At 36.8% G+C, this 14,252-nt stretch overlaps 2 protein-coding genes across 2 annotated transcripts; both read left to right on the forward strand.

Moving 5' to 3' along the window:
• Positions 1–540: 540 nt before the first annotated feature.
• On the forward strand, positions 541–5,011 carry LOC145889332 (atlastin-3-like). The gene is made up of 10 exons (XM_082980270.1): positions 541–799; positions 1,065–1,205; positions 1,311–1,466; positions 1,568–1,624; positions 2,591–2,822; positions 2,886–3,064; positions 3,120–3,191; positions 3,255–3,491; positions 3,547–3,606; positions 3,711–5,011. Exons 1-10 carry the CDS (start codon positions 545–547, stop codon positions 3,735–3,737), a joined length of 1,416 nt encoding a protein of 471 aa, XP_082836396.1. The 5' UTR covers positions 541–544; the 3' UTR covers positions 3,738–5,011.
• Positions 5,012–8,860: 3,849 nt separating this feature from the next.
• LOC145889431 (atlastin-3-like) lies at positions 8,861–13,313 on the forward strand. The gene is made up of 10 exons (XM_082980387.1): positions 8,861–9,119; positions 9,385–9,525; positions 9,631–9,786; positions 9,888–9,944; positions 10,911–11,142; positions 11,206–11,384; positions 11,440–11,511; positions 11,575–11,811; positions 11,867–11,926; positions 12,031–13,313. The coding sequence occupies exons 1-10, from the start codon at positions 8,865–8,867 to the stop codon at positions 12,055–12,057; spliced, it is 1,416 nt and encodes a 471-aa protein (XP_082836513.1). The 5' UTR covers positions 8,861–8,864; the 3' UTR covers positions 12,058–13,313.
• The last annotated feature ends 939 nt before the right edge of the window (positions 13,314–14,252 follow it).

A 14,252-nucleotide genomic window follows, 5' to 3' on the forward strand; every position in this document is an offset into this window, starting at 1 on the left:
AACCCTTTATTTTTATCTTTTATCGATTTAGATTTTGGTGTTTAATTATTTGGAGGTTAATTAGCGCGAGTCTCTGATTCAGTGGTTGGATATTGGTAGAGGGTAGACTGCATGTATACGGTGGGGCTTGGCGCCCCTGTTGGAAATCGCGTTTCGGGTTGGGTAAACTGTTTGTTTCGACTACTAATATATCGAACCACTGTCGGTTACACACCCTTAAAGCACATTATACGCCTTTAAGGCCACAGAACCCTCATCATTAAAGCACCAACCTTGCCACAAAAAACGAAAGTCACATAAAATATACGGCTTTGACGTAAACCCTCCAAAAATGTTTTTCTTGTTTGTTAACTGTTCAGAGACAGGAAGAAATTGAATTTTCTGTGTTAAATTGACATACATTATTACATGAAATATATCGTCTATTGTTTTTTCCGAACATGACCTGTGAACGAGCGTTGAAATCAATTTTTAGAAATGTGTGCTCATGACAAACAAATTTGATGTGGTATTTGATTTACCACTTTTTATTTTAGGAAGAAAAATGGCGTTGGTTCCAAAAGTGTTGGACGAAATGACAACCAAATTTGTTGTCAAATATAAATTGCATAGAGAAGGTTCTAAATCAAAGCAAATTTTGTCAAAAACAAATGGGAAGATGACGTTTCACAAGGAAGTGCTTGCAGAGGTTCTTAAACCGGCCATGAAATACCCTGTGGCCATAATAACTGTTTGTGGCGACCAAAGAAAAGGAAAATCATTTTTTCTAAATCTTTTCCTGCGTTATTTAAAAGAAAAGGTACGAATCAACTGTTTCCAAACGTATTATATCTTTATGAGGTATTTTTGGTTCTTGTATACACGTTCACGTTGAAACTTGATTTCTTTTAGTTTTAAACTTGATTATACTTCTTTCATCCCATTATTGCGTGTAAATTCATTGCTGAAATCGGTAATGTTTGACGACCAAGGCAGTACATGCACTTTTCAAGTTGTCTGTGGATGACAAAACGCTGCAAGTTGCCGTATAACAAAATTGTACGTAATATTCTTGTTTTGTTTAGTTGGGAATAACCACCTTCAAGATTCCAAAAAAAGTGGAGGAGTTGTTCGAGGGATTTCCGTATCAAGGAGGCTCGGCAAGAAAGACAGAAGGAATTTGGATTTTGGACACTCCTTTATGGATCAAAAGAAACAACAAGGATGTGTGTGAAGTTTTGCTAAATTGTTTGAGTGCTTTCCACTTAATTAACAGCTGTTTTTAAGTTAGTAAATTTCTAGGAATTAAAAAAAATTTAATTGCATATTAGATTGCCCTCTATCTCATGGACACACAAGGCATGTTCGATTTAAAAACTACGGTAACAGAGTGCACTCAAATAATTGCTCTAGCCACAATTATGAGTTCCCATGTTGTGTTTAACCAGATGAAACAAATCCAAGCCAACGATATTGCAAATCTAGAGGTAAATTGTCACCAAATATAAGAAGTTTCTTTTGGTAATTTTACATTTTTTTTTTGGTGTATAGGAATAGTAAAATTCAAAAAAAAATAATATTTACTTAGTTTTGGACCAGATCTGCAAAGTGGGCAAAAGATAAAAACTCTTCAACAATGTTTCAGGTAAGCTTAACAGTAGAAAGTAAAAATGAATGCAATATTTCTCGTGTATCTACACATTAATAAAAATGCTTGAGAATTAATTCTGGGAATCATTTCCCATTCTGTTGCTATTTGGTCCTGAAGATTTCCACCTTAATATATATATAACAACTGTCTAGGAAACATTCGTTTCAGGTTAAAATCTTTCAGTCTTCTTTACATATATATTTCGCTTCGTTAAAAGCATCATCAGTGTCTATAAAAGCAAATCAAGAATTAGGTTCCAATAAAATAAAGTAAAGGCTCTCCACTACCTCACAACACGCCCTTTACACAACTAAAAACCTGCCACATGCAACGGGTGGAAGCGTTGAGAAACCACGGAAAAGATGGACACAGGAAAAAAATAAAAACACGGTGGTGATAAAACACGGGAAAGATAAAGAAACAGTATCTGCTTAAAACAATGTAAAACAAAAAAACATCATTTGCACCGCGGTAAAATCATTTTTTGTATATTAATTTTTTACAAAAATAAGGACACCGTTGCATGTGGCAGGTTTTTAGTTGTGTAAAGGGCGTGTTGTGAGGTAGTGGAGAGCCTTTACTTTATTTTATTTGAACCTAATTCTTAATTTGCTTTTATAGACACTGATGATGCTTTTAACGAAGCGAAATATATATGTCTAATTAAAGAAGACTGAAAGATTTTAACCTGAAACGAATGTTTCCTAGACAGTTGTTATTAATGAAAATGAGCATTTAAATTTTTTAAAAAAAGTGCAAAAATCTAATTTCGCAATATTAATATACTTCGCACGCACCATAGGGCGAATTTTGCCAGAAAGACTCAGATACCCACGCATAGAAAAAGATATAGTCTACAGTGAAAATCATTTTTATAGCATGAAAATCGCAGCAACACAATCTTGTTTACGTTTTCGTAATTGAAAAACCTCTAGCACATGTAAATATTATACTCAACAGAACATACTGTTTCTGCTGCGCGATTTTGAAGATCCTGATATAGGTTTTGGAATGAAAGGAGGTGAAAAGTATTTCAATGAAATCCTTACGACGCCCGACATTGCCGCTGAATCAAGGGAAAATATCAAAAATCTCTCCCAGCTCTTTGCAAGCGTTAAATGTTGCACTCTTCCATCTCCAAGTGAAAAAGTGAGGGTTCGCGGCAAAGATGCACCAAAAATTGTCATTGAACGTAAATCTTTGGTTGACAGCAATTATTTTCAACATAGTAAATCGTCGAAATTTTCATTCTCAGAAATCGGACAGAAATTTATGTCATATTGCGAGAAATTATTTGATCATTTGCTTGAAACTGCAAATCCAATTAATGTTGTTGGTAGCGATACCACAGGAGAACAGATGCTTGAAATTGTTGACGGATGCGCAGGGATTCTCCTCAAAGATAATATGCCAGGTCCAGAAGAACTCAGTGAGGTTTGTTACAATGCGAAATTCCAACACTTTCCCCTTTAACATGTTTGCAAATTAGGAGCTGATGGAATTTCAATTAAACCATCTCATCGACCTAGAGATTGAAAATTATGACAAACAATTGCAAAAGGTGAGACACCAGTTTTCATACGTGGTCAATAACTTGCCTAAATTTGTATCTTACCTTTTATAGATCATGGAAACGGCTAAATCTGAAAAAGAGTTTGAAATGGAAGCTGCATATTATCGAACTAAAACTGAAGACAGTTTTGATCAAAAAAAAAAAATTGGCGGGGATATAAACATATCAAAAAAAAGGAAATTACTGACTCAACAAACAAAAATAAAACAAAATGAATACATAAGGCTATTTAAAGTAAAAGAGGAACTGCGACATGAACAAGATGTAAATAATCAACATTCAACACTTGTAAGGGTAGCTATTGTGGCAATTTGCATCAGACAAATCATATACTCTTCTTTAGAAAATTCAAAAACTTTTGCAACGAATTGATCAATTAGAAAAGCTGCAGAAACCTGCAAAGGTAAACAGAAAGATTAGCATTGAATTGGTCTTTTTGTATGATGTCCATTTTGATATTAAGTAAAGTGTAAGGGTTAGCAGTAAAAGTTGTTTCTTTGGTTTCAGAAAAGAAAACACTGCACAATTCAATGAGGAAATGGTAGCCTTGACTGATGCCATAATTCACCAGTCCACCTATTTTGCTTGTATTTGAGTTGTACAAAAGCTAGTTCATACGTAATGCCGTGGCTTTTGTATCAGTAGTTTTGTAGAATTTGCTGTTGTGTGAAGTGGTTTTTCCTTTTTTCATGTTCATGCCGAGGTTTGAATTTGATAAGTTATGGAATGTCCCTGGTTAAATTTAAAGTTTTCAAATGCAAAATCTAATTCATGTGATGCATATTTGTTCTTCGCCGGCAACGCTATAAGTATTAATTGATTGTGTTTTTGCCATTGGCTGGTCGCCTAAATATTTCAACCATTAAAAAATTACGAACTGTGTGAAGTAGGCATTTTCCTACAGGTATGATAAAACTTGTCCAAACAAAGACTATATTCGGTTGGAGTGTAAAAATATACCACGTGGTTGGGTGTGAACAGTTGGTATATTTTTACACTCCAACCGATTACAGTCTTTGTTTGGACAAGTTCTATCATACCTGTAGGAAAATGCCTAATTTACACAGTTCGTAATTTTTAATGGTTGGTGCAGATAGATCAGGTCACGTATATAATCGGGGATGGTTTGGAAGAAATAAAACATTTTATTTTTAATAAACTACAACCTACTGAAAAACTGTTACGCTCTTTGCAACAACGCTTTTCCAGGTCCTCAGGACGCTACGTTACGACTAACCACAAGCCCATGCTGCCTGTACGACGGTTGGTACGTATTAACTGACGTCATACTCACATGGTTGACAGTGGGCTATTGTTAGGGGTTACGGCTCAATACGCTTGATTTAAAGTCGAACTGTAAATAGGATTGGCAGTACAATTTTGCAACATTTTTATCTCAAATTTCCTGTTATGATTTAGTGCAATAACGCCTTCGCACTTGACATCGTTAAAAAAGTTCAAGATATCTTTAACTTGTGATTTTGCATGACTAATTTTCTCGTCTAATTTCGATATAAATGTTTACTTTAAAAAGCGATACTCAATCACAACACCACGCTTCCTGTCACATAACTTTTGTCGATTTTTTAATCGCGTCATTGTCTTGCCTTTATAATCTGCCGCTGTCAATGCGACGACCTGGAGGCAGAAGAGTGAAATTGTATGTGAAAAAAACTCGAACTAGATTGTGCGATAATTGTATCACTTTGTTTCGTAAATTAAATTCCGCATTATTCTTGAAAATTGATCTTGATTTTATAATGTGATTTAAAACGTCATGACTAGCATTTATCGAAGTAACTTGGTTTGAGGCACTGTAAATACATTGATGGTGTAGCATAACGTTGTAAGAAAATAGTTTGTAAAACAGTTTAGTGAGGTTGGTTTGTGTAAAAGGAACTTATAAAGTTATTTTTGTGCTAGTTTGCTCAATAACGAACTCAGTAGGCAGTGGTGGCAAGAACGGACATAACCTTTCACGTCGGCCCTTTACCCGGACCAGAAGTGTCTTTTTCCTATAACCTCAGGACGCTGCGTTAACGGCTAACCATAATTTAGCGTAGAAAGCATCCCGGGAAGGGCATTGCATCTTCTTCCTCATTGGTCGATCGACATAGCGCATCGGCGTGACCGTGTTTCTCTCCCAGGCGATGACACGCAATCCGATCTCCTAACAATAGATTTAAATACCGGTTTTGGGTGTACGTCTGTGCTATTCCCGGCACGGTTACCCGTGATTTGCTTGGTGTCGGACTTTGCTGGGAGGGGTTTACCTGCGATGAGGGTTGTACAGACATAAATGGACATAATCTCGGCGGGCCGGACCGTTGAAGTCCACTAGTTGACGGTCCTTGAGACCCCGCACAAAGCAAGAAGCTTCATCTCATTCTTAATGGCTGCGTCGGCTGCGTTCGTGTAAGCATGTACTGCTAGAGCCATGTTTTTGTTTCCTTTGGATTCGGTTGACTAATTGGCTTCTCAATGCGCATTGGCTAGTGGGGTTAGCTTCGATCGCTTTGGCTTTCATAACTATCTCATCGAATTGCATTTCGTGCAGGTTTTCAGCCTCGTTTGAATGTCCCAAATAAAGTCATTGTCAACGTTTGTTAAAAAAAGATGCTTCTTAGTTTCTTCCGTAACTTTGTTGCGGCGCATTTTTTGGGAATTAAATACTTCAAAATGAAAGTTTTAATGAGGGGCGAATGTTAAAACCCATAATCCGGATGGTGAGAAACAGTTTATTCCTTCACGTGTGACAGGAACGCTTTTTTACGGTTGCAGCGTCCTGGCACTCGTCAATTTCGTGTTACGCTTCTTAAAACAATAACGCTTTCCTAGGTCGAATGGAAGCTGTGTTAACGGCCGCCATTATGGTCGTTTTCGCTTTCCTCCAAATAAAATATTTATTCTCGAATTTTCAAGTAAAATAATACAATCAGTGTCTTTGCTTTTATCAGTACAATGTTTGTTAAGTTGGGTCATTTTATTGTTTGGTTTCAGTATCACGATTCTACTGTGTTTATTATGTAACATTTCGTGACATAGTTATAGAAACTGGTATTATTATCTCCTATTAGTTGCAATGCAAAACGAATTCTGCCTAAATTACAACGTTTTGACTTTTGCAGTGGCAAAATGATATTAAACTACTGTCTTTTTAAATATTGCTACAACTCTCAACTGTACATGTAGAAAAATATGTATTGTTACTCAGGTGATCTTTGCAAAAAAAATTGTTGAACCGCAAATCCACGATATCCGTGCTGCCGTAAAAAGTACCCGAGCTAACCAAAGCGTTCCAAGCGATCCTTGCCATTGCCAACCTTTTTTTTCTTTTTTTTACCACACCGGGATTTGAACCCAGGATGACATCCTGGGCACGAATCCCGGTCAGGTTTTCTTCTTGGTATATGGGTCGGGCGCTTGACCAATGCTGCTTGCCAACCTTTTTTTTTTGACGCACCAGGATTTGAACTCGCGAACGCTCCTAACTCCTCGTCTGCCATACAGTGGTAGCACGTTGTGCAAAAACACGTTGGTCGTCAAAATCTTCTTTTGAGAGTATAATTTGTATTTCTTCGGGCAATCTTTGCAGAGAGATGTACCAAAAATGAAAAACACAATTTATGGCGGCCTAACAATGACATCATGTCATCCATTAATTCTGCTGGTGATCGGTCTCAAAGTTCAGATGTATGTAACAATTTACGCGCCATTTGATAATCCGAGCAGTCACAAGTGTTTATTAACCGCTGCTTTGGGCAATTATACTTATCGTGATACGGTGGGTTTTCCAATAAATCCAATAGCCAACCAGCGCTTGCTTGATCAAGGGATAAAACAACGTGGAATTTTTCGTTTCATCAGCAGATATGCTTCGTAGCGCAACCGTATTCTTGGTTGCTGTGTCCAAAATGTTGGCAGTTTCATAGCAACTGCGTGCCTGGCAGGAATTAATCGTTCCATATTTATGTGATTTTTCGAGTCGCTTAAAAGCAAAGCAAGTACAGCAGCAACGACATTACTCAGAACTTCATAAAGACGATGTTTTTCGAATGAAGCCATATTGGGTGTGATGTGATAGCTTTAACCTCATCTTTGTGGTGACGTAATATAATGTTTTTAATATTTCTAGTTTCGTACTATGCGGTAAATTAACTAGTGGTTAATTGCGGCGGATTATAATGTATTGTCGAACTTAAACAATTGCCACTGAAGTACAGCATCCTTCACCTCGGTTCGGATTTGTTGGTTTAAAGGTTTTTCCCTGCGGTCGTTGGAAAATTTAAGGTCTGACGTCTTTCGATTGTAAATGATCTCAGTCTTCCAATTAATGTGTGCAATATTATTCTTCATAAGTGCCGTTGGATATGACACAAGGCAGGCAAGATAACATTTCTCTTATTACATAGCCGTTGACGTGGAAAGCATGCAAAATAGAATGCCAGACATTTGTGAAGCGAACGTTTGAAAGGAAGAGATGAGCGGTGTGTGAACAGTTTGAAAACATCACACTTCGTTTACGCCAAGCCGGTCGTCGGTAGTGACGTAGCTTTATGGCTATTTTTCACAAATTTATGATGATAAATACCAAATCCTTGTGCACCGGAGAACACAAACTAACATGCGTACTGTTAAAATCTAAAAAAACAGTCAATTTTGTATGGTCCGTAACTAATGGAAAGGTTTATTTTGTGCCCATTCAACCATAAGGACCCTTTTAGCGTACCGCAAAGTAACCATGACCTCAAACCGTAAACAATTTTACGCCTTAATTTCTAACAATGGAATTCAGCGGGGTCTCTTACGTTCGTACTAATTTGCTCCAATACAATTTGAAAAACGTTTGTTGAAAAGCATAGCGGGCATTTCACCCAGCGTTTCAGGCTAAGTTGTATACACTTCAGTAGTTTTGGCTGCGTGGCAGTAGTGTAACAAGCTGATTGGTTGGGATGCAGGCGCTGAATGATGTGTGGCAAAGCTGGTAGTTTTCCACTGCTAGCTTATAAAGAGGCGTCGGCTGTGCGCGGTTGTTTTGAATACAGAGTTTCTTGTTGTGGATGATATAAGTTTGATACTGGTTTGTGATAGCGTCCAGATAGAACGAATGTTGTTTTAACCCTTTATTTTTATCTTTTATCGATTTAGATTTTGGTGTTTAATTATTTGGAGGTTAATTAGCGCGAGTCTCTGATTCAGTGGTTGGATATTGGTAGAGGGTAGACTGCATGTATACGGTGGGGCTTGGCGCCCCTGTTGGAAATCGCGTTTCGGGTTGGGTAAACTGTTTGTTTCGACTACTAATATATCGAACCACTGTCGGTTACACACCCTTAAAGCACATTATACGCCTTTAAGGCCACAGAACCCTCATCATTAAAGCACCAACCTTGCCACAAAAAACGAAAGTCACATAAAATATACGGCTTTGACGTAAACCCTCCAAAAATGTTTTTCTTGTTTGTTAACTGTTCAGAGACAGGAAGAAATTGAATTTTCTGTGTTAAATTGACATACATTATTACATGAAATATATCGTCTATTGTTTTTTCCGAACATGACCTGTGAACGAGCGTTGAAATCGATTTTTAGAAATGTGTGCTCATGACAAACAAATTTGATGTGGTATTTGATTTACCACTTTTTATTTTAGGAAGAAAAATGGCGTTGGTTCCAAAAGTGTTGGACGAAATGACAACCAAATTTGTTGTCAAATATAAATTGCATAGAGAAGGTTCTAAATCAAAGCAAATTTTGTCAAAAACAAATGGGAAGATGACGTTTCACAAGGAAGTGCTTGCAGAGGTTCTTAAACCGGCCATGAAATACCCTGTGGCCATAATAACTGTTTGTGGCGACCAAAGAAAAGGAAAATCATTTTTTCTAAATCTTTTCCTGCGTTATTTAAAAGAAAAGGTACGAATCAACTGTTTTCAAATGTATTATATCTTTATGAGGTATTTTTGGTTCTTGTATACACGTTCACGTTGAAACTTGATTTCTTTTAGTTTTAAACTTGATTATACTTCTTTCATCCCATTATTGTGTGTAAATTCATTGCTGAAATCGGTAATGTTTGACGATAAAGGCAGTACATGCACTTTTCAAGTTGTCTGTGGATGACAAAACGCTGCAAGTTGCCGTATAACAAAATTGTACGTAATATTCTTGTTTTGTTTAGTTGGGAATAACCACCTTCAAGATTCCCAAAAAAGTGGAGGAGTTGTTCGAGGGATTTCCATATCAAGGAGGCTCGGCAAGAAAGACAGAAGGAATTTGGATTTTGGACACTCCTTTATGGATCAAAAGAAACAACAAGGATGTGTGTGAAGTTTTGCTAAATTGTTTGAGTGCTTTCTACTTAATTAACAGCTGTTTTTAAGTTAGTAAATTTCTAGGAATTAAAAAAAATTTAATTGCATATTAGATTGCCCTCTATCTCATGGACACACAAGGCATGTTCGATTTAAAAACTACGGTAACAGAGTGCACTCAAATAATTGCTCTAGCCACAATTATGAGTTCCCATGTTGTGTTTAACCAGATGAAACAAATCCAAGCCAACGATATTGCAAATCTAGAGGTAAATTGTCACCAAATATAAGAAATTTCTTTTGGTAATTTTACATTTTTTTTTTGGTGTATAGGAATAGTAAAATTCAAAAAAAAATAATATTTACTTAGTTTTGGACCAGATCTGCAAAGTGGGCAAAAGATAAAAACTCTTCAACAATGTTTCAGGTAAGCTTAACAGTAGAAAGTAAAAATGAATGCAATATTTCTCGTGTATCTACACATTAATAAAAATGCTTGAGAATTGATTCTGGGAATCATTTCCCATTCTGTTGCTATTTGGTCCTGAAGATTTCCACCTTAATATATATATAACAACTGTCTAGGAAACATTCGTTTCAGGTTAAAATCTTTCAGTCTTCTTTACATATATATTTCGCTTCGTTAAAAGCATCATCAGTGTCTATAAAAGCAAATCAAGAATTAGGTTCCAATAAAATAAAGTAAAGGCTCTCCACTACCTCACAACACGCCCTTTACACAACTAAAAACCTGCCACATGCAACGGGTGGAAGCGTTGAGAAACCACGGAAAAGATGGACACAGGAAAAAAATAAAAACACGGTGGTGATAAAACACGGGAAAGATAAAGAAACAGTATCTGCTTAAAACAATGTAAAACAAAAAAACATCATTTGCACCGCGGTAAAATCATTTTTTGTATATTAATTTTTTACAAAAATAAGGACACCGTTGCATGTGGCAGGTGTTTAGTTGTGTAAAGGGCGTGTTGTGAGGTAGTGGAGAGCCTTTACTTTATTTTATTTGAACCTAATTCTTAATTTGCTTTTATAGACACTGATGATGCTTTTAACGAAGCGAAATATATATATCTAATTAAAGAAGACTGAAAGATTTTAACCTGAAACGAATGTTTCCTAGACATTTGTTATTAATGAAAATGAGCATTTAAATTTTTTAAAACAAGTGCAAAAATCTAATTTCGCAATATTAATATACTTCGCACGCACCATAGGGCGAATTTTGCCAGAAAGACTCAGATACCCACGCATAAAAAAAGATATAGTCTACAGTAAAAATCATTTTTATAGCATGAAAATCGCAGCAACACAATCTTGTTTACGTTTTCGTAATTGAAAAACCTCTAGCACATGTAAATATTATACTCAACAGAACATTCTGTTTCTGCTGCGCGATTTTGAAGATCCTGATATAGGTTTTGGAATGAAAGGAGGTGAAAAGTATTTCAATGAAATCCTTACGACGCCCGACATTGCCGCTGAATCAAGGGAAAATATCAAAAATCTCTCCCAGCTCTTTGCAAGCGTTAAATGTTGCACTCTTCCATCTCCAAGTGAAAAAGTGAGGGTTCGCGGCAAAGATGCACCAAAAATTGTCATTGAACGTAAATCTTTGGTTGACAGCAATTATTTTCAACATAGTAAATCGTCGAAATTTTCATTCTCAGAAATCGGACAGGAATTTATGTCATATTGCGAGAAATTATTTGATCATTTGCTTGAAACTGCAAATCCAATTAATGTTGTTGGTAGCGATACCACAGGAGAACAGATGCTTGAAATTGTTGTGGGATGCGCAGAGATTCTCCTCAAAGATAATATACCAGGTCCAGAAGAACTCAGTGAGGTTTGTTACAATGCGAAATTCCAACACTTTCCCCTTTAACATGTTTGCAAATTAGGAGCTGATGGAAATTCAATTAAACCATCTCATCGACCTAGAGATTGAAAATTATGACAAACAATTGCAAAAGGTGAGATGTCAGTTTTCATACGTGGTCAATAACTTGCTTAAATTTGTATCTTACCTTTTATAGATCATGGAAACGGCTAAATCTGAAGAAGAGTTTGAAAAAGAAGCTGCATATTATCGAACTAAAACTGAAGACAGTTTTGATCAAAAAAAAAAAATTGGCGGGGATATAAACATATCAAAAAAAAGGAAATTACTTACTCAACAAACAAAAATAAAACAAAATGAATACATAAGGCTATTTAAAGTAAAAGAGGAACTGCGACATGAACAAGATGTAAAAAATCAACATTCAACACTTGTAAGGGTAGCTATTGTGGCAATTTGCATCAGACAAATCATATACTCTTCTTTAGAAAATTCAAAAACTTTTGCAACGAATTGATCAATTAGAAAAGCTGATGAAACCTGCAAAGGTAAACAGAAAGATTAGCATTGAATTGGTCTTTTTGTATGATGTCCATTTTGATATTAAGTAAAGTGTAAGAGTTAGCAGTAAAAGTTGTTTCTTTGGTTTCAGAAAAGAAAACACTGCACAATTCAATGAGGAAATGGTAGCCTTGACTGATGCCATAATTCACCAGTCCACCTATTTTGCTTGTATTTGAGTTGTACAGAAGCTAGTTCATACGTAATGCCGTGGCTTTTATATCAGTAGTTTTGTAGAATTTGCTGTTGTGTGAAGTGGTTTTTCCTTTTTTCATGTTCATGCCGAGGTTTGAATTTGATAAGTTATGGAATGTCCCTAGTTAAATTTAAAGTTTTTAAGTGCAAAATCCAATTCATGTGATGCATATTTGTTCTTCGCCGGCAACGCTACAAGTATTAATTGATTGTGTTTTTGCCATTGGCTGGTCGCCTAAATATTTCAACCATTAAAAAATTACGAACTGTGTGAAGTAGGCATTTTCCTACAGATATGATAGAACTTGTCCAAACGTGGTTGGGTGTGAACACGTGGTTGGGTGTGAACACGTGGTATATTTTTACACTCCAACCGATTACAGTCTTTGTTTGGACAAGTTCTATCATACCTGTAGGAAAATGCCTAATTTACACAGTTCGTAATTTTTTTGGTTGGTGCAGATACATCAGGTCACGTATATAATCGGGGATGGTTTGGAAGAAATAAAACATTTTATTTTTAATAAACTACAACCTACTGAACAACTGTAATGCGTTTTGCAACAACGCTTTTCCAGGTCCTCAGGACGCTACGTTACGACTAACCACAAGCCCATGCTGCCCGTACGACGGTTGGTACGTATTAACTGACGTCATACTCACATGGTTGACAGTGGGCTATTGTTAGGGGTTACGGCTAAATACGCTTGATTTAAAGTCGAAGTGTAATTAGGATTGGCAGTACAATTTTGCAACATTTTCATCTCATATTTTCTGTTATGTTTTAGTGCAATTACGCCTTCGCACTTTGACATCGGTAAAAACGTTCAAGATATCTTTATCTTGTGATTTTGCATGCCTAATTTTCTCGTCTAATTTCGATATAAATGTTTACTTCACAAAGTGATACTCAATCACCGCACCATGCTTTCTGTCACATAACTTTTGTCGACTTTTTCATCGCTTCATTGTCTTGCCTTTATAATCTGCCGCTGTCAATGCGACGACCTGGAGGCAGAACAGTGAAATTGTATGTAAAAAAACCTCGAACCAGATTATGTGATAATTGTATCACTTTGTTTCGTAAATTAAATTCCGCATTATTCTTTATTAATTGATCTCGATTAAAATGTCATTTTAACGTCAAAACTCACGTTTATCGAAGTAACTTGGTTTGAGGCACTGTAAATACAATTGCTGGTGTAGCATAACGTTGTAAGAAATTAGTTTGTAAAACAGTTTAGTGAGTTTAGTTTGTGTGAAAGAAAGTTCAGGATTATTCTTAGTTTGCCAAAAATAAGAGAAAGACAAAGAAATTCTTTTAGAAACAGTAATTGGCCCAACGGTGTCACGTGAGAGAGAGCGGAAAAGGGAGGGAGCTAGCGCTGCCATACGAAATCAACGTGCAGTGACTGGTGCGTTCAATTACAGAATTAAAATATAAAGTAACAAAAACATTGAATCAAGCAGGTAAATGTTAAAATAATAGATTTGAGAAAAGGGGTGTAAAAATGTAAACGTAAAAGCTTGAAAAAGAAAAAAAGGCCTAATAAAAGAAATCCAATCTTATGCGGTGCAATAGTTGATCACAAGTTCTTTTGCCTTTCATACCCTATATATCGATGCACTTCCGTGCAGACTCATGGTGAACAGCGTTAAATGGGACGGCGATTTACGCGAAGGCGATTGGAGATACAATTGGCCTCGCGAGCGTTCGGGCCTTGCACATTTCCTTCGTCATAGGTAATGGCAGTGCACGTCACCACCTATGCCGTGGGATCTTCGGTAGGAGACAATTTCCTGCCTTCTTCTTCCGCTGCTGATCGTCCCTCTGTCTGGTCCGCCCGTCCCCCTTGTGTTTGTTTGAGGCGATTGTAATGAACAACTTCTCATTTGCCCTCGATCTCATACGTCACGGCTGACTTAACGATCACCACTTTGTATGGACCCTCGAATGGCAGGTGTTCTGTCACTTTTAGCGAAGCCATGCGCCGTCTTTGTTTCCGCAACGTCTCACGGGCAACCTCTTCTGCTAACTGGAGTCTAGCATGTAGACCTTCTATAGTAGTTCCGGGAAGGAATCCCGCTGGACGGGAGCACCGAATAAATCTGCTCGAA

The sequence above is a fragment of the Ascidia mentula genome, chromosome 2 (assembly GCF_947561715.1).
Source record: "Ascidia mentula chromosome 2, kaAscMent1.1, whole genome shotgun sequence".
Lineage (NCBI taxonomy): Eukaryota > Metazoa > Chordata > Ascidiacea > Phlebobranchia > Ascidiidae > Ascidia > Ascidia mentula.

Bases quoted from the DNA above. Each gene is read 5' to 3' on its own strand.
- LOC145889332 (XM_082980270.1), top strand. From the start codon at position 545: ATGGCGTTGGTTCCAAAAGTGTTGGACGAAATGACAACCAAATTTGTT. The intron at 1,467-1,567 runs GTAAATTGTCAC...ATATTTACTTAG, and splicing joins ACGATATTGCAAATCTAGAG to TTTTGGACCAGATCTGCAAA. The intron at 3,065-3,119 runs GTTTGTTACAAT...TTTGCAAATTAG, and splicing joins GTCCAGAAGAACTCAGTGAG to GAGCTGATGGAATTTCAATT.
- LOC145889431 (XM_082980387.1), top strand. From the start codon at position 8,865: ATGGCGTTGGTTCCAAAAGTGTTGGACGAAATGACAACCAAATTTGTT. The intron at 9,120-9,384 runs GTACGAATCAAC...TGTTTTGTTTAG, and splicing joins TGCGTTATTTAAAAGAAAAG to TTGGGAATAACCACCTTCAA. The intron at 11,927-12,030 runs GTAAACAGAAAG...CTTTGGTTTCAG, and splicing joins AGCTGATGAAACCTGCAAAG to AAAAGAAAACACTGCACAAT.